Genomic DNA, 20,673 nt, shown 5'->3' on the forward strand with positions numbered 1-20,673 from the left:
TATTTTTCTTTGTTTTCACACATTCACCATTTTGCTGGCACTTTTCTGAAGTAGTGTTGTCCCGGTATCAGCCTTTGCAATATGTTAGAGATGTATTGTCTGACGCATTTTGCACTGGTTTTCTCTTTTCATTTATGGTTAATAATGTGTATACGTTATTCCTTTTTATTACCTACTGTGTAAGATAAGAATCTTTCATTCCAAATAAAGAATTCAGTCTTTAATTATACAACTGAATAAAATCTAAAGCCTACAGAAAACACCTTCAGAGTTCACACAAAATACAAGAAAAAAAGGCTTAAGTGAAGACCTGGTTGGCTTGGTTATGCCACGACTTCAAAAGGAAAGTGTAGTAGGACTAAAAACTCACAAGTGACCCTGGATGTGGCAAACGTTAATGGAGTAATGAATGGGTTCTTCAAGCTTTGAAACTGTAAGCAGACCATTGTCAAGAGGACTCTAGGACTTTTTCTTCTGATTCACTGTTGAGAACATCAGTTATGCAAATGTATAATAATAAGTGGAGTTTAAAGTATTTTCAGTGAGTTGTATATTTTTACATATCAATGAGATATGCATAGTAAAACTGGAAAACAAAGTTTCAAAAACAAGCCTGACGAATTGCTGCAGCCTCAGAATAAAGCTAAGCAGCATTCTTTACGGTCGTACCGCCCATGTGTGGGAGGAGGTTGACATCTTTATAGAAACATCATCCGCTGCAGTCACTTGTTTCTACATTCAGAGCCTTAACAAAAATTGTTGGACTGACATGCTTCTGCAAAGACTGTGCTGTAGTGTCCTGCCCATACATTGAGTTTTCACAGTTGGTTCTTTGTTAGTCACAGGACCCAAAAGTTCAAGGAAGTTCTTAGAGGTAGATGAGAAACGTGATGGTCTTTCATGGCAAGGAGGTAAAGATGGCAAAATCCTTTGCAGGAGATTACCTTTGGCTTCAAACACAGTCTGAAGGTCCCTGTGTTAAAGTTTTCCCTAAAAGGAGCAACATTCATGGAATAGCTTGCCAGGGAGAAGGTGTGAAAGTTTTCCACAGACCTTGCAAATAAACGAGAAACATTGTATGTAGTGATGTTTAGCTACGAGTTTTAAAGAGCCTGTCCAAAATTTTCAGCTCATCATGTCATGAAGTGTCCCAGGCAGAAGAAGCTGATGCTAATTTTTGGAGCGGTATTCCTAATGTGATTTAACAGCGTGTTTGTAGGAATATTGCAAAAACAGATTTCATTTAGTTTCTACACTTAAATGAGCTTCACGTTTTCTGTTGGTATGACAGGAAATATTCTGTGGGGAGTGTGGGAAGCATCAGTGCTAATAATACACCGGTAAAGGTCTCTGAATATCAATGATTGAAAACTAAGACGCAACTGCTGTGTTAAATTCTTCGTTTGATGAGATGCTTTTGTTAGCTGACAACATTCTCTTTAAGGGCTTCTTCACTCTTGGAATACTTCCCTCTCCTGTTTATAACGCAGCACAGTGTTTTTATTTTTCCCTGTCTGAGAAGCACAGATAATCTGTTAAATGCTGACTTCTTTCCCCTGCTGTGTGTCTTCATGTAACAGTTTCTCACCCACGGATAATAAATTTGCTACATGCTCTGATGACGGCACTGTTAGAATCTGGGACTTTCTTCGTTGCCATGAGGAAAGAATTCTCCGAGGTACGTGTACTAACAGTCCTGATTGGAATATTTAAATAGGGAAGGCATTTGTGGTTAAATCATCACAATACCACAATACCAGCTTACATCTCCATTCAATTTTTTTACATATACACCGTCTCCGCCAGCCTCTTTAAAGAAGCCTGAACTCTCTTTCTGGTTCACAGTCATTTTGTAGATTTTTATTACTACTAAAATCTTTGAATTCTTTGAGCTATAAATTAAATACAACTGTTCCCCTTCTGTCATTCCACCCCCCTCCCCAATTACTTGCTTATCTGTATTTATCTGTTAGGGCTATATTCCTTTTCCTGTCTTGTAGCCCAGGTAGCTTTCTCCAACATAATAACACTATATTTTTGTTTACATGGCTCACATTCTCCTGGTAGTCCTATTACAATGATTACCTGAAGTATCAATAGCTGTACTTCTCATTATTGCTGTTTCTGTAAGCAGGTGTTTAAAAAAATGTATTTTTTTAAAGTATATCACATTTATACATTACATGGCCCACTTGTTATTAAATTTTGGAGGGATTTCTTGTTTACTTTTATTGATTTCATAATTAGAAACTAACGTTTATGAATTACTCCCTTCTACAAAAGAAATCATTAGTTTTACCTTGGATTAGGTTAGTTTTAAAGTAAGGCTCTGAAAATGCTAACAATTTATCAGTACCATTTATGTGAAATCAGTGGGTGTTAGGGAATTAACTGTGTTTTATATATGTAATACAAACATTGAGGCAAAAACATTTACATTTAATAAAAACATGTAATCTCACTGGTTTATTGTTAACTAGGAAGGTAGTTTTCTCAAGTGCTTAATTTGAATTTGTACTGATTTAACAAACATTTTACTTCAATCTCTTGATTTCAGTATAGCATAAAAGTAACATCTTCCTCTGACACATAAATGCAGGGTAGACACATGAGTACCATAGACATTGGGTGTCAAGAACTTACTGTTCAGCAATTTTCCTTTCCTTTCAAGTCTTGATTAAATTACAAGCTTTTAACAATGTTCCAGAACTTTATAAAGCCTTCAGTGTTGATGCTTTCTAGATAAGAAAATAAATGCCCTTGATATTTAACCCATATTTCAAGCCAGTAGTTTTTGAAATCATATTTGTTTAAACATTCCTGGCTTTGCACATTTTGTGTGGGTTCATCCACAGTACTTACTGTATGGTGATAGCTAGTATAAGGATATAGTACGTATTAAAGAGTGTACTCACTATGACGGCTATAATATTGTGTAATTTCAGAACTAGATGGAGTCTTTGGAGTTATTTAGCTGGAGTTATTTTATGGGTGAGCATCATAACCCAGCAGGAGTAAATGACATGTTCAGGGTCATCTGAAATAAGTTCAGATCCAGGACTAGAATCTTATCACTTGACTCCTTGCCTAATGCTGTGATAATGTTGCATCTTTCCTCACTCTTGATAGAAGTCTTCGCTGTTAAACAGAAATAAGACGGACAACTTTTTCTGGGCTTTGAAAATCCTAAGAAATAAAAAGGAAACAATAATTGTAGTTACTAAAAGCAATATTCTAAAGTATCAAAACAGTTATTTTTACAGAGGACTAGGGAGGACCACAATAATTGTGAAGTCTGATTTAAAATCACTATGTATCTTGGATTAAAAAAGAAAACCTGACATATGATAACATTTTTCAGTTTCATGTTCCAATGAAATGTTACCCAATTTGGTGATGCAGCTGTTTCTAAATAGTACTTAAAAAACTTTTCCTCTGGAATGTAGAATGTATGTGAGATATTCTAGCAGTTAAATATTTTCAGATTTGAATTGAGGTGAATTTGGATAACGGTAAATGGATGCTGAGTTATTATCTGCTCTTGTAGCTTAAAAAATATACCAGCATCCTGTCTATATTAATTGAGAGTAGAATTTTCTTCTTTATGTGGGGGCTCTTTTAATTTTAAATTTAAATATTTTAAATTTTGCTACGGAAATTTCAAACATACAAAAGTATAATGAACTTCCATGTACTTTTATGATATGTGTTCTAGCTTATTCATGATTTTTGCTTCCTTTTAAAAATATTTTTTCTTAGTACCTCCATGAGTATATGGGACCAATATGAATCTATTAAACCAAGTTAATTGTATCTCCAAGTAGTAGTTCTAGTAGCAGGCAGGTCTGGTATAGTAGATAAGTTATTAGGTTCCAAGTATCCATTTTCTGTCATTCCCTGTTTTTCTAAATTTTCTGAAATTTAGCAGTGATTATAAAACAGTAAAACTGGTGTTATGATTTTCCTGTTCTTTGCTTGTGGGTTGAGGATCCCCAGGGTGATGGGATTCCAGTTGTCTCAGGGCTGCTGTGAAATTCTTCATATAAAATTTGAAGTGAATTTAATTTAGCTTTTATACATAGAAAATTTGATCACAGAGTCAAATAAGGATAGGATCTTCCAACATCTAAAATGCCAGTTGGCCTCTGTGAAGGGTTGCTGTTCCTGTAACCCACACAGACTCTTAAACACTGAGCAGGTAAGCATACTCCTGCATCATGTTAGTGTTGTACATTAGACTGCAACTTGGGTTTAACTATAAGGAAAATACAAGAGCATTTTAATTGAAGGGGGTGTTTATGATCATGTAGTTCAACTCTATCAAATACTTAACCTTTTCTACATCATTCCTAAAAACCAGTCTTCTACTCATAAACATTTTTAGCATTCTAGTATTCACTATCTCAGATGATTCTCTTTTCCAATTTTGGATAGCTCTAGTTTTCAGAAGGTTCATTCATTATATCAGAAATCTGCTTCTGTATGACTTGTCCTGCCTCTGGATAACAAAAAAATTAGTCTATACTATACTGTCTTCTTCATGGCAGCCCTTTATTTGAAGACTGTTATCATGTCTTCTTAACGTAGACCGTCAGCTGTAAGAATACAGGATCCCTACGCATGGCAGAAGCCATGATACCATACTACTGACCGCAGGATTTATGGTTACCTTTAAGTGTCCTTTCTGAGATCATTCTCCTGCTTCTTGGAAAAGGAAGAAGTTACACAAGAGAAAGCAATCAGATTTTTAAGGTTAAAACGAACACGGACCTATCATTAGGAGATTTGCTACTCAAAAGATGATGGTGATTGGTCCATAGGTATGAAATTGAATATACTGCAAAATTGAGAAGTGTCATATACCAGTCATTACTAAAGCACATGCAAGTCAGCATAATTTATACACAGTTATTCTTCTTTTGTTTTGTTTTGTTTTTGAGAGAGCAAGCACGCACAAGTGGGAGAGGAGGACAGGGTGAGGGAGAATTTTGAGCAGGCTCCATGCCCAGTGCGGAGCCCGACGCAGGTCTCTATCTCACAACCATGAGCTTATGACCTGAGCCGAAACCAAGAGTCAGACACTTAACTGCCTGAGCTGCCCAGGTGCCCCTATTCTTTTCTTTGGAGCACTCAGTATATGGGCTGGGATTAAAAGAACCTTTAAGCACCAGGAGTACATGAGACTAAATGAGTCTCTGGTTTACTGATACTTCTCCGTTTGACTCCAAGTGAAACAGAGCCATTAAAATTAATGAGCATATGCTTCTACCATTGGTAGAAGAATCTTTTTAAAAGGTATGACCCCTCTCCTTCTTAGAGTTTAGTAGTGGGGGTGCCCGGGTGGCTCATTCAGCTAATTGATTTGGCTCAGGTCGTGATCTCATGGTTTGTGGGGATTGAGCCCTGCGTCGGGCTCCACGCTGTCAGCGTGGGTGCTCTCTCCCTCTCTCTCAAAATAAACATTAAAAAAAAAAGTTTAGTAGGGAAGATAAGATATTTTCACATACTTAAGATGGTGGAGAATATGGAAGAAGAGTCAAGATAGCGTTAGAAGTGTAGTTTTACCAGTTTTATCAGAGGTCATGATAGTGTTAGAAGTGTAGAGTTAGAACGCACATGAGAAGGGGTAAAAGCATAGAATCAATAAGAACACTGAAATGAATTTTAGAAGCATAATACTCTTAAAAAAGAACCCAGGTTACAAGTTTTAGCATGCTTTAGTTTTTGTTTTACCTTCTTAGTTTTAACTATAGCCGACATATTACACTTAACTATGTATTGGGCATGTTCTAAGAACTTTGTTTAATCTCTGGTAACCCTGTGAGCTGAATACTGTTTGTTCCACACTTCAAACGAATAACCAAGGTATGGAAAAATTAAGTAAACCTGTCTTAAGGTCAGGTAGCTTATAAGAGGTGGGACTAAGATTTGGACCCAGGGTTTTTGGTCCAGAGTTCATACTCAACCTCTATGTTAAACTGCCTCTTTTCTGTTTTAAAATTGATATCAACATGGATGTAATGATGTCTTCCTAAGCTGTGATGACAGAATTGTAGAGTTTCTTTTGGGGGTTGGGGGGGAAGAGGAGGAGTGTAGTTAGAGGGAAGTAATTTAAGTACTCAAGGTCATTTTACTATTCTTTAAAACTGTCCATATTATAGGTTTTCAATGTATGATATATTTAACAACAGAAAAATTAAACTATAATGAATAGTTTAAACTGAATGGGTTATAAGATATATGCTGGTTTATATAATAAGGACATGGACATAAGGAGTTATCGTGAGACTTATTCGGGGGTGAGGTCTGTTTTTAGTTTTCAGATCTAGCACTCATGGAGAGGAAATGAACCCCTGAGTACACACAACTTAAGAAGAATATTATTAGTACTTTTGATAAATCCCTGTGTATGCCTTCCTTATTGCATTGACTGTGGTCTTTAATAAATGAGATCAATCCCTCTGCAAAGATCTTTTGGTTCAGCAGTGTGTTTTGAAATTTGTGAAGACATGTTTACGAAGTCTGAGTATTCCAAAAATCTTTGATGCTTTACTGGAAATAATTTTACTTATTAAAGTAAAATTGGCAAACCACATAGTTCATGATTAAGAGACCTACTTTATTTCTATAATGTTTTACAAAACATTCCTCAAGATCCTGTCTGTTCTCCCCCAGACAAAAGCCAGAAACACCCAGTTTCCTTTAAAAGATCCTATTAAAAAACAAAACAAAAAAAAGGCAAAGCAAAAAAGACTGTATCAGAATAACTCCTTCCACTAACATAGCATATTTTAATATTAAAGCTCTTCAAGGACATCTTACTTAATCATCCAAATAACCATGTAAACCAATTTTACTTATGGACACTGATTTTCTTGGTGTTTCCTTATTTTGAGGAAGTTTATTCTAAGGCTTTTTTCCTTCTCTCCTGTAAGGACTGGATTATGGTAGGTTCTTCTATGTAAAGAATCATCTGAGAATGAGTGGGAAAAAGACTTAATAAGTCTTAACAAGACTTCCAAAGCATATTATTTGGAGAAATTAGTAGGGCTCTGAAATACCCATTTTGTTTGTTTATTTGTTTATTTATTTAAAAGTATATTTTGAGGGGGAGAGAGCGAGAGCAGGGGGAGGGGCAGAGAGAAGGAGAGAGAGAATTCCCACTGCAGTGTTAGCATAGAGCCTGATGAGGGGCTCAAACCTGTGAACTGGGAGATCATGACCTGAGCTGAAATCGAGTTGGATGCTTAACCGACCGAGTCACTCAGGTGCCCCTGAAATATTGATTTTATATGGTACATTCACATTTTTACAGGAATTGTTTTCAGATTTTTATATTGGGCTTTATTCTTTCTGTCTCTGTACTTAATTTCAAATGTTGCACATAATATGACAAAAAACTTGTTGAAAATAGATCTGTGGCTTTCTTGGGAAGCCAGAGTTGCATGCTGTTGCCACCAACAGTGTTTTAATTAAGAGTCTAGCAATTTCCAGACACTTCTATGTAAAAGATTCTGGTTTCTTGACAGCAACAAATCACAATGATTAATAGTTTAGGCAGTTGAGGGGCACCTGGGTGGCTCAGTCATTTAAGCGTCTGACTTTGGCTCAGGTCATGATCTAGAGAGTTTGTGAGTTTGAGCCCTGCATGAGGCTCTGTGCTGACAGCTCAGAGCCTGGAGCCTGCTTCCGACTCTGTGTCTACCTCTCTGCCTTCCCTGCTTGTGCTCTGTCTCTCTCAAAAATAAACATTAAAAAAAATTAATTTAGGCAGTCGATTCCCAGAAAGAGTGTGCATCTTTGCATTAATTATTTTATAATCGCTTCAGCTATTTATTTATTTATTTACTTACTTCTGAGAGAGATAGAGACAGAGTATGAACAGAGAAGGGGAGAGAGAGAGAGGGAGATACGGAATCCAAGCAGGCTCTAGGCTCTCAGCTGCCAGCACAGAGCCTGATGCAGGGCTTGAACTCATGAATGGTGAGATCGTGACCTGAGCCGAAGTCGGACACTCAACTAACTAAGCCACCCAGGTGCCCCTGCTTCAGTTTATTTTGAGTGAGGCTGAAATTTCCATTTGGTGATGAATTAGTTACCTGGTTATATTGTTAGAGCTTCCCAGCTAATTAGATCTTTCGTAGTTAAAAAAAATTTCTTTAGGGGTTCCTGGATGGCTTAGTTAAGCATCCAGCTCTTGGTTATAGTTTTAAATTATTATTCATATTTTGAGGTGGGGGGTGGGCAGAGAGAGGGTGAGAGAAATCCCAAGCAGGGTCTGTGCTGTCAGCGCAGAGCCCAACGCTGTGCTCAAGCTTATGACCTTTGAGATCATGACCTGAGCCGAAACGAAGAGTCACCCAGGTGCCCCTATCTTTGGTAGTTTTTTTTTTTTTTAATGTTTATTCATTTTTTTGATAGAGACAGAGCGTGAGTGGGGAGGGGCAGAGATAGAGGGAGACACAGAATCCCAAGCAGGGTCCAGGCTCTGAACTGACAGCACAGAGCCCGATGTGGGGCCGGAACTCATGGACCGTGAGATCATGACCTGAGCTAGTGTCAGACGAGCCACCCAAGCTCCCCTCTCTGGTAGTTTTTAAAGTTAAAATTGAGAGCATTGCAAAGAGCTGATGAAATTAGATAAATAGGTAATATACTTTTGGCTTTTTCAGTTTTAGTGGGTAGATCCTTAAATGATTAAAGTATGATACATTAAAAATAATTGTCAACGAGGGAGGTTAAGTACCAAAACAAATAGTGTTTTTTATGTTTTTTGTTTTTAATTTAGAGAGAGAGTGAGCAAGTGGAAGCAGGGGAGAGGGGCAAAGGGAGAGAGAGAATCTTAAGCAGGCTCTGTGCTCAATACAGCCCGACATGGGGCTCGATCCCACGACCCTGGGATCTTGACTTGAGCTGTAATTGAGAGCTCAACCGACTGAGGCACCCAGGCATCCCAATACTGTTGTTTTAATAGTTACTTTTTCCCTTTATATTTTAACGATGTGTCAGAAAACCATTTTAAAGTTTGATTTATGTCCTATGTCTGGAATCTATAAGAAGCACCTACAGTGCTATGGTCTCTTTAGTTATAGAGAGACCAGATTAAGAATTTCTGTTGAAATCAAGAAATGGTATTTCTAAGTCCTATCCCATCCACCCCCCCACCCCATTTATCCTTTTTTATGGATTATTTCATAAACTAGTCTTAGTTTCCCCAACATGCACTAATAAGTTTTTCAAAGCCAATCTGCTGAATCCTCTGTTTTTTTCCCTTTGAAGGTATTTTGCTGTAACTCTCTTTGCTCTCAAAGAGCAAACTTTACCATTATTAGCATTCTTTTGGCATATCACATTTTACTTGGATGATTAGCCCAGTGAATTGTATCTGCTTCAATTTGCTGATATCTTTAAATACTGTATTGGTCCCTAGGGAATACCAGGAAGGCACAGCCACCACAGGGGGCCAGCAAGCAGACCTCCCAGTTTGGGCCAGGGGATGTTTAAGAGCTCACACGGCAACCCTCTCATCTTTCTATAGGAAAAAGTTTCCATCATTAAGCCCATATATGATATATCCCCTCCACCCCCTGAATTCTAGATCTGTATATAATAAATCCAACCCGACTTTCAAACATAATGCTTTAAATATTTGAAAATGGCATTTAAGTCTCTCTTACCCAAGTTGAATACTTAATCCCTTTACTCTTTCTCATGATTTCTGGACCGGCTGCCATTTTGAGCATCTCTAGTCCAGAATTAAGCTTCACCATTCTGAACACCCATTTTTGCTAAATGGGGGAAGGCAGGACACCATACGAATTCACACTAATCATCTAAAACTTGCACATTTTTTAAAGTTTATTTATTTTCGGGGAGAGAGAGGGAGCTGGGGAGTCCCAAGCAGGCTCCACACTATCAGCACAGAGCCTGAGCTGAGATCTAGAGTCAGCTACCCAGTGCCTCTACATTTGTTCTTATATAAACTCATAAGCCAGAATTGAGGTTGAAAACCTTAATACTGGGCCTTATATTTATTTTCAGTTAACATTTTATGTATTAAGTCATTAAATTTAACATCACAGTATCTTCTTGAATCCTAACACCTAGAGAACTTCCAGCTTTGGATCACCTGTAAATTTGCAAAGCTGGCCATCTAGATTATTAAAAAAAGATGTTAAATGGGACAGAGGCCAAGTAAAGAACCTTGCAGCCCTCTCTGCAGACTTGCATCACAGGTAACAAAACATCTAGTGGAAACTAACGTTGGAAATGACCTTTCAGTCATGTGGCTATAAAGCCATGATCTTCTGCCATGATCCACAGACTAGTTCAAAAGATTGCCTATTATTTGACTATAATTTCATTGACACTCCTTCAGTAATTCTGAAAAGAAAATTAAAAAAAGGATTGTTTTAGCATAACTTATTCCAAACCACTGGTTTTTGGTGGAGGCAGTAATACCCTGTAATGAACACTTTATGTAAAATAGATTTTTCTTCTCAAGAGTGTACACTGGTGGTGCCTTTATAAAAAAGTTTTATGTGTAGTGGTCATTATCAGTGAAGATAAAGAATGTTTTCAGCACTCTAAAGATTCCTTCATGCCTTTTACTCCACCCAAGCCTTTTGTTAGGTAGGTTAGACCTTCAAATATATTTTCTTTAAATTACTTTCCCTTTTTTCCTACTGTTTTTCAAGGGGTTTTTTGGGGTCATTTTGTGGTTTCTTTCTATCATCTCCCTTTCCTTTTTGTAGAGTTGTATTAATTTCCTTGATTTGCCTTTGTGTTCTTTCTTTTATTTTTCAATTTGTTTACTTTGAGAGAGAGTGCATGTGCACGGGGCAGGGGCAGAGATCAAGGGGGTGAGAGAGAATCCCCAGCAGGCTCTGCACTGACAGTGCACATACAGGATTTGAACTTGTGAACCGTGAGATAACGACCTGAGCTGAGGTCAAGAGTTGGATGCTTAATTGACTGAGCCACCCAGGCACCCCTGTTGTTGTTGTTGTTGTTTGTTTGTTTGTTTTTTTGTTTTAATTTTTTAGCATTTATTTTTGAGAGAAAGAGACAGAGCACAAGTTGGGGGGTGCAGAGAGTGAGAATCTGAAGCAGGCTGCAGGCTCTGAGCTGTCTGCACAGAGCATGATGTGGGGCTTGAATCCACAAACGGTGAGATCATGACCTGAGCCAAAGTTGGACGCTCAACCGACTGAGCCACCCAGGTGCCCCTCTTTTTTTTTTTTTTTTTAATAAACATTAAGGATTTATTTATTTATTTTTAATTTTAGTTTTTTAGGTAAACTCTAGTCCCAAAGTGAGGCTCATACTCATGATCCCAAGATCAAGAGTCACATGCTGGATCACCTGAGCCAGCCAAGGAGCCCTGCCTCTGTGTTCTTTTGAAAACAGTGTTTTATTATTTCTCTGATTAGCTTCATTTACTAGTTTCCTGATACTAAAAGCAACACAACAAAAGTTATTATATAAAGAGATAGTATTGTGTATTATCATCACAGGCTCTGGAACCTGGATGTTAGTCACAGTTTATTCCTTACCAGCCATGAGACATTGGGGCAAGTCACATTCCTGTATCTGTGTTTTCTTCTGTGTAATGGGGATTAATAGTAGTACTGACCTTCCTGAGTAGTTATGAGAATAAAATAGGTTAATTCATGAGAAGCATGTAGTGCCATAAAGAACGTTTGATCAATGTCAGTTATTACCTCATTTCCAAACTAATTTCAGAGCCTGCTTCCATTTCTCTGCCTACTTAAGGATAAAAATGGTTATTTCAGAAGTATATTTTATGTTTCTCATGTAAGTTTTTTCAGCCACTGCCATTAGTTATTGCAGTTGTAAAGGTTCCTGTTTACGAGTGGTCCATAAATAGGACCACTTTAGTGTACGTTCTGCTGGGGTTAGCACTGTGGCCCCTTGCTTAAATGTCACGATTTTCCGATGTTTTCAGGTATAAAAAAATTCCACACTCAGAATTGGCCTTTTTAAACAAGATCTCATATGGAAGCATTTAAAGATTCTATTTTATTTCACTATTTAAAAAAAATATTTATTTTTGAGAAAGAGTGTGAGCGGGGGGCAGGGGCAGAGAGAGGGAGACACAGAATCCAAAGCAGGCCCCTGATGCGGGGCTCGAACCCACGGACCGGACTGTGACACCATGACCTGAGCTGGAGTCAGATGCCCAACCGACTGAGCCACCCAGGCGCCCCTAAAGATTCTATTTTAATTGTTAGATGAATCAAATATTTAATGATTGCCAACTCTGGTCAATAAAAATTCTCAAGGCATGGCCTCATCCTTAAGCAGCATTTCCAACATTTCCCTAGTTCTTCATTTCTTCAAATACGTTTTGTGAATTGGGCAAGCACCATGGTGAATGTGAATGCTGAATACACTGAAAATCAAGTTGTCACAACTCATCACACCTCTACAGACTGGTCACTGGTGTCTAGACTGTTTCACTGGGACAGCATTTATTGTTCTCTGGGGGGAGGAACAGGTTTTTTCCTATTGACCAAATTTAATCACAGTAATTTCTAACTCCATTTAGTAATGAAGTTGGATGAGCTAGTGCTAACTGTGGTAGAATATCATTTCTTTTTATCCTCTTCAATGAGTAAGGTGGTCAGTGGTAAGTTAGGGGTCTTGGGGAAGCTAATTCTATGTATTTTCTGTCCTAGTAGACAGGACTTAAATACAGAAACCTAATGTCATTTTTTTGGGGCCTTCTGATCAGCCTCTACTCCATCCCATCAGACTAGCTGGGATGTCACCTGTTCTACCCCAAAAGTCTTTGGTGGAGTTTGTTGGAGGGTGGGAGGCTAAATCTTATCTCAGGTGTAGCAGATATTGGCCCTACTGATAAAGTGATTCTAAGAGCAAATAGAATGGTATTAAAGGAGATACTAGGCATTAAAGAACACTGTAAGTTTAGTAATTCCCAAACTTAAATTCTGCTTTTTTGAGGTCATACAATACAGTGCCCAGTTTTAATGTTGTTTCTGTAGGCCCTGAATGTTAAATGCTGTGGAAGTTTGGTTATTAATAGTTTACATGTTTCATCATTTTCTAGAAATTATGGAAACTTTCATTTACATCTTTTAAAAGTGTATTATTGCTTTACAGATTTATTGTTTTAATGTGTCATGCAAATGTAAATTACCAAGGATCTTCTTGGTGAAAATAAAATGCTTATTTAAACAAAAATTCGGGCTCACCCAACCTGGGTGACTCAGTTGGTTAAGTGTCTTGACTTTGGCTCAGGTCATGATGTCGCACTTCGAGAGTTGAGCTCTGCATTGGGCTCTGTGCTGACAGCTCAGGGCCTGGAGCCTGCTTCCGATTCTGTGTCTCTCTCTCTCTCCCCTTCCCCTGCTTATGCTCTCTCTCTCTCTCTCTCTCTCTTTAAAAAAAAAAAAAAAATCTTCAAGTGATTTGCTAGGCATTTTATTTGGTTTATTAAATTCTAGAAGAGAAATTATTAAGTCAATTACTGTAAAATACTTTAACTCTTTGAACTGTTTGAAATTTAGGTTTTTTTTTAGTATTTGGCCATTTTTTTTCTTTAAGGGAAAAAAAAAAAACACTGCTGCCCTCCCACACTGGGGAAATCAGGTGGTGACAGTTCTGATTTAGGAATTGGATATTAGATATTGATGCTTACGAAATGAAAGGTATTTGAAAGAGGAGAGTTTTAGTCCTGGAGGAGGCACACCAAGGTCTGTGATCATCATAAAGGATAAAACTTGGCACTATTAGGATTACATTGTAAAGAGAGAGTAGTCAACAGTTTGGTGTCTTTTTTCATTGTTATTGTAGAATGACACTTGAATTAAATGTGCTAAAATTCACTGGGTCGTAATTCTCCTTTTCATAGAAAAATTGTAGAAGAGGTTTACAGAGGAGGTCGGGAGTTAGTGGAAAAGTCAGCCTTCTTAATTGGATTATCTCTAATACTCTAATACAAATACAGATGAAAGGATATAAACATACTATAAAATGTAACTTAGAATATTTAGCCCATTATTCTCCAAAATACCTAATACCTCCTTCACCACATGGACTTGGAGACCACAAACTCTCTTTTCCTACTGTAAGTTACACAGGCATTACTTCATATAATACGTATTATCTTTGAACAAGCTTTTAAATAGTTTTTTAAAAATTGGTTCTCATTTTTATATTGAAATCATAGGGTTTTTTAATGTTTTTATTTTATTCTTGAGAGAGAGAGACACACAGTGAGAGCAGGGGAGGGGCAGAGAGAGATGAAGACAGAATCTGAAGAGCTCCAGGCTCCAACATGGGGCTTGAACTCACAGACTGCAAGATCATGACCTGAGCGGAAGTCGGACACCCAACCGACTGAGCCACCCAGGTGCTCCGAAATCATAGTTTTTGGTTTCTGGTTTTTTTAAAAAATATTTATCTGAGAGAGAGAGAGACAAAGTGCAAGTGGGGGAGGGGCAGAGAGGGAGAGGGAGACACAGAATCTGAAGCAGGCTCCAGGCTCTGAGCCGTCAGCACAGAGCCCAGTGCGGGGCTCAAACTCACGAACTGCAAGATCATGACCTAAGCCGAAGTTGGATGCTTCACTGACTGAGCCACCCAGGTGCCCCTTAAATCATAGTTTTGAACTACATAATGGCATCAGAAGATGAGTTTAAATCATTGCTCCTTCTACTTGTAACAAGGTTTTCATGATCCATAAAAAGTAAGTGGTAATGCCTAACGGAAATCAGATTGTAATATATATAACACTTTATGTGCTACACAGATGAGAGGGTAGTGGTGATGAATGTATTTTTTTCTCTGAACCAAAATTCCCATACAGTGCAGGTTGCTAAGAAATGATGTGCCTTCGAAGACAGTGACTTTTATGTGATGATCCACACTTAGTCTTCCAAGTCCAGGAAGGACACAGTAGGCACTTGGGGAAGTGGTGTGTGTGTGTGTGTGTGTGTGTTCCCACCTCCTAGACATGAAAATCTTTCAGTTTTATCTAAAAGGTAGGTAGGTAATGGGAGCTTTATTTTTATAGGTTTGTAAAAATCTGATTATACAATTGACACTTAAAAGGTGTTTTCTGCCTTATCTTTGGGGCAGAGAAGGGTTTTAAAAAAAATTATTATTCCCCTCAGGTTCTTCAGGATTTCTAGTTTTTTAGTGTCTTCAGTAGATTTATTTGTGTTGTAAGGACTTGTTTTTTTTCTAAGTTGGTATTCTTGGTTTTTATACCTCTGTGTGGTGTGATTTATACTTACAAAAATAACATTTAGCTGCAAAGTGGGAGATTTTGCACATTGAGAAAGTCTTTCAGTGAAGAGCACATACAAAAATTTTGCTTTCCTTTTCCTCTCACAGCCTGTTACCCGGATTTTCCAGTAGTTATGGTGAACACTATTTAAAGAAAAAGTTACCCTCTGCCACCTTTTCTTTTCCTTACACCTTTGGCTTTATTATTGTTGGGTATCTTACTGGAGTCCTTGTTTTAAAACACTTCTGCATCTGGGTATAGCCCAGATATGTGAGCATGTCCCCGATTGACATGGTTCCTGGCGAATGCCTGCTCATTCTTTTTTGGTTTTTTTTTTTTAAACTTTTTAATGTTTATTTATTTTGAGAGAGACAGAGTGTGAGCAGGGGAGGGGCAGAGAGAGAATGAGACACAGAATCCAAAGCAGGCTCCAGACTCTGAGCTGTCAGAACAGAGCCCGACGTGGGGCTCGAACTCACAAACCACGAGATCATGACCTGAGCTGGAGTCGGACACTTAACCAACTGAGCCACCCAGTCGCTCCTGCTCATTCTCCTAATGAACATTGCTAGCTGGGCTTTTCCTACATGCCTTAACAATTTTCAGTACGATTGTCATTAATGCTTTTTATTTTATCTGAACTTTCAACACATGTTAGCATGGTCTTGACATTAAAAGCAAAATGGAAGAAGTGTTATACCAAAGTTATCCAAAGCTGCCCTCTCTGTGAATTGTGAGATGTGTACTAATAAGCCATATTTTGGAACCGTTTTGTAACCCTAGAACATGTAGTCTATTTTCATTCCACCATTAGTATTTACAGATGTCAATACCCTTCATTCAGAGACCTCCAGGAACACTTGTAATTGAGCAAGTTGGATTTAATACTCTCTGCAGCAAAGAATACAGACCAGAGAGAACTATGGGGTGTCTCAGTGAGAGGGTGTTACAAAGATTGTATTATAGGATCTGGGCTTTGGGTAATTTGGGGGAGGGAGGACTGTCACTCATTTAGCATAAGAGACATTTTATATTTTGTGGGTTGAACGGTGATCTTTTTTTGATCTGACTTCATTATGGTCTCAGAATGACAGAGATGTCTGGAGAGATCAGGAGAGCAAAATGGTAAATGTCAAATCAGTTTGTAATAACATTGCGGCTTAGCTGTGAGTATTAGATTATTTCTCAGGGGTCAGAGACTGCTTTTTTTTTTTTTTTTTAAACTTAAAAGCATTTAAATCCAAACTGGCTTCTCACTCTGTAGAAACCAGCTTGGGGTGGGGGGAGGTCAGGATTCAGTAGCCATGACATTGGGCATGTCATTAGAACAAGCTGCAGTGGTACCAATAGTTATGTTTTTATAAAACAAAAACAGTTGGGAAGCACATCAGTTTTCAGCTGGCTAGAAGTAGTGGATAAAATACAAACATGTTCTTTTTAATAAAAGAAATGAGATGTGTGAGTTTTTCTGCATTAATCTCTCTGGGGGATCCCAGGGTTTACCCCACTAAATTTGGTATCCAGGGATTGGTTTGTAGTGCTTCAGGGGTGGTTTATTTCCATCTGGGAAGGGTCAGTCATTCATTTTCTATATTATCTATGTTAATATAAAGCAGTAAATACCAAAGGGATTTTAAAGATTTAAGAACTCTGTCAAATACTTTACGAGTAAAAATTATAATAATTGGGGTTCCTGGGTGGCTCAATTAGTTGAGTGTCTGACTTTTGATTTCGGCTCGGGTTGTGATCCCAGGGTTGTGGGATCAAGCCCCGTGTCGGGCTTTGTGCTGAGTGTGGATCATGCTTGGAATTTTCTTTATCTCTCTGTCTGTCCCTCTCCCCCCCCCCCCCACACACACACACTCTCTCTCTCTCTCTCTCTCTCTCTCTCTCCAAACAAACAAAAAATTATAATAATTGTAAAAATTCCTTATGAACTGTCAGATTGACTTAAGGTAAAAAAAGAAAAAAGGATCATGTTTTCATAGCTCCATTGTCCGTCTTAGTCATGTTCATCAAAGAGCATGAAAGGGAAATTTATATCTATTCATTTATTCAAATAATTGCTGCTTACTAAGTGCCAGACCCTGGGTATGGAAGAAGGGGTCAAATAGCCATTCCTGTCTTCATGAGCAATGCTAGTGGTAGCTGATTTTTGCTTTACAGTCATCACTTTTAATAGTCTCTTAATTTCACATATATTCTAGACTAAGCACTGCATGATTTTATTACAGTATACAGAAGAATATATGTATAATTAATAAAATAGTTTTATAGTTTTTGTAGCTTTAAAAGTAGTAATTTTTAAAAATCACATGTTTCTGGAGCATCGGCTCAGGCAGGTCCAGAGATACTTCTAAATTGGAGGTCTTGAGGACAAAATTTTGTGTCCTAGTAAACTGCAATATGTATCAGTTGCTTCTTTATATATCTTCATCTTGAATAACAAGTTGAGGGTATTCTCCTTAATACTGAAAAAAATAAAAACTGTGGTAAAAATAAAAATGAGTAAGTGTTAGAACTAGAAAAGTTAGGTTAGTAGTTAAGACTTAGCTGAGTAGCACATTTGGGTAGTGTCACAAGAAGGGAGAATGCAAAGTGTGTAGTTCCATCAGGCAAGATACCTTCTAGGCAAACCAGTCTTCCTCCTGCAGTACTACTAGATCTGTTGTTGGTCTGTGGAATTTTCCTGTGGCAACAAAGAATATAATGTTCGGTCATTGAACTCTTCATAGCTTTATGATAGCTTTGAATATTCATGAGATTCTCAGAAACCTTTAAGAAAGTATTTAGATTGCAAAACTTTTTACATCTTGGTGCTTTTGATAGAGCAGTAGTAGCATTAGAGTGTGGTTGCTTTGGACCCAACTAAGGGCGATAACGTTTCAGACCTAAAGACCATTCCACGCAGAAAAATGTGTGTGTTTTAAGTTTTAAACACCCTAAAATGAACTGTCCTTTAGATTTTATTTGCCAACTACAGTACGTATTTTTGCATAGGAAAAGGGATCCTAGAGTTACCACAATTTTAAGATTAGCAGGGAACTATTACATAACCATTTTTATCCGTATCTAAATTATGTGTTGATGCCAGGACATGTCTTCATATAATTTAGGCATGTAGGTTTGTGGTACATTCTCTTGGTTAAAGTTTCTGGATCAGGTTTTGTGTTTTGAAACTAAATCTGTCTGGGCAGCAACCCACTTTAATGATCCCCACAGGAGTTACTCTTCTATGATTTATTACAACCAGTGGATTTACATTTATGTCTTTGTAAGTATCCATCTACCAGACGGATTGATGTGGAATAATAGTACAGTTTACTATGTCTTTTCCTAATTAATGATGACTGTAAGTCTATTTGTAGTATGTTATTTTTTCCCTGTAAAATGGGAGGGGTAAATTTTATTTTGTGCATTGTTAACATTCAAAACTTAATGATAAGAGGGGCGCCTGGCAGGCTCAGTCAGTAGAGCATGTGACTTTTGATCTTGGGGTCACGAATTTGAGTCCCATGCTGGGTGTAGAGATAACTTAAAAAATAAACAAATAAATAAAAGATACCCTCCAAATTAAAAAAATAACTTAATGGTAGGAGAACATAGTGTAATTGCTGTTTACAATGCTTAAGTGATGAGGAAAAAGGAACTTAAAATTATCGAGCCTCTTCTCCAGCTGCGCCAGAATTCTAGGTACAGTATAGTTTTTCCCTGGGGGCAGTCATAAGTCATCTGAGAGTCCGTAGTTCTGGCTTTGAGTCCCAGCTGTGCCACTGGGCAAGTCCACCTGAGTTTGTGTTTCCTCCTCTGTCACGTGGGGCTAATGATACCTACCTCACAGGGTGGTTGTGAGAGTCGGAGAAGCACACAGAAGATCCCCTTCTCACATGCCAGGCATGCAGTAAATGTGTGTTGCTTACATCACTTATGTGCAAAGAAAGATGGTGTAAAGAAAGTCACATATTTCAGTGAATTTGATTTAAGAGGATTTTAGAGCTCATTAGGAAAGGCATTATGAAGGATTTATTTAAAAGGAGATGACTAGATCAAGAGTTGGGATTTGGGATGGGATATTATATGTGGTTATCCTATTTTCAGTAAGGGTTCTTAGGATTAGAAGTGTCATCAATCAAATTAATTGTATTGTAAGCCACATTTAAATAAATAACATTGAAATGGAACTATGGCTTATTTTTTAAAACTTTATTTATGTAAGTCCTCATACTTTACTTCCACTGTCATCTCAGAACCACCATATTCCCTTAAGGCGGTAGTGCACCTCCACTATTCCCCAGGTACTGTCCCCCAGATTCTGTGCTTTTCCTTTGGTCTGTTGCTTGCCTGTTTGCTTTTTGAACAGATAATGATTGGAGTCTTCTTGATAACTCCTAGCTTTTTTCTTTTTTTTTTTTTTTTTAATTTTTTTTTCAACATTTTTTATTTATTTTTGGGACAGAGAGAGACAGAGCATGAACAGGGGAGGGGCAGAGAGAGAGGGAGACACAGAATCGGAAACAGGCTCCAGGCTCTGAGCCATCAGCCCAGAGCCCGACGCGGGGCTCGAACTCACAGACCGCGAGATCGTGACCTGGCTGAAGTCGGACGCTTAACCGACTGCGCCACCCAGGCGCCCCAGCTTTTTTCTTTTTGAGTTCTAGTTAGGTCAGTTGATAGTTGGTGAGCATAAGATATACTGAGTTGTCTTACAGATTTGTAGCAGAATTTTCTTTTCATTGCTACTTAAAAAAAAAAATTTTTTTTTTTTTTTTTTTTTTTTTTTTTTTGAGAGAGAGGGCGTGAGCAGGGGAGAGGCAGAGAGAAAGGGAGACAGAGGATCTAAAGTGGGCTCTGCGCTGAGAGCGGAGAGCCCGATGCAGGGCTCCAGCTCACAAACTGTGAAATCATGACCTGAGCTGAAGTCAGATATATAACCGACTGAGCCACCCAGGTGCCCCTTTTCCATTGCTACTTTTTACTAGGTTTACAGTATCCTGAAAAAAATATAAGGGCCAAAAGCATGATATGTTTTTGTTGTGTGAGTTGTTTATTTGGGCATTTTTAATAGACATTGAAAAAAAATTTTTTTCCTAATGTTTTTTTATTTTTGAGACAGAGACAGAGCATGAACGGAGGAGGTTAGAGAGAGAGAGGGAGACACAGAATCCAAAGCAGGCCCCAGGCTCTGAGCTGTCCGCACAGAGCCCGACACGGGGCTTAAACCCATGAGCCCTGAGATATGACCTGAGCCGACATCGGATGCTCAACCGACTGAGCCACCCAGGCTCCCCTTTAATAGACATTTTAAGTTTAGATCAGAATCCAATACTCCATCGTTAGAGATATTTATATAACTAGCACTGTGGTCCCTTTGTAAGTCCACATATATTCTATTATCC

The 20,673-nt window shown here is 38.1% G+C and overlaps 1 protein-coding gene across 6 annotated transcripts in view; it reads left to right on the plus strand.

Moving 5' to 3' along the window:
* Window positions 1-20,673, plus strand: part of WDR33 (WD repeat domain 33) — a 108,734-nt gene that overhangs the window by 46,380 nt on the left and 41,681 nt on the right. For all 6 annotated transcript variants that reach the window (XM_030324749.2, XM_030324751.1, XM_030324750.1 and 3 more), the window contains exon 7: window positions 1,581-1,678. In XM_030324749.2, the coding sequence (XP_030180609.1) occupies window positions 1,581-1,678 (98 nt within the window). The remainder of the gene's footprint in view (window positions 1-1,580; window positions 1,679-20,673) is intronic.

The sequence above is a fragment of the Lynx canadensis genome, chromosome C1, assembly GCF_007474595.2.
Source record: "Lynx canadensis isolate LIC74 chromosome C1, mLynCan4.pri.v2, whole genome shotgun sequence".
In the NCBI taxonomy this organism is placed as follows: Eukaryota; Metazoa; Chordata; class Mammalia; order Carnivora; family Felidae; genus Lynx; species Lynx canadensis.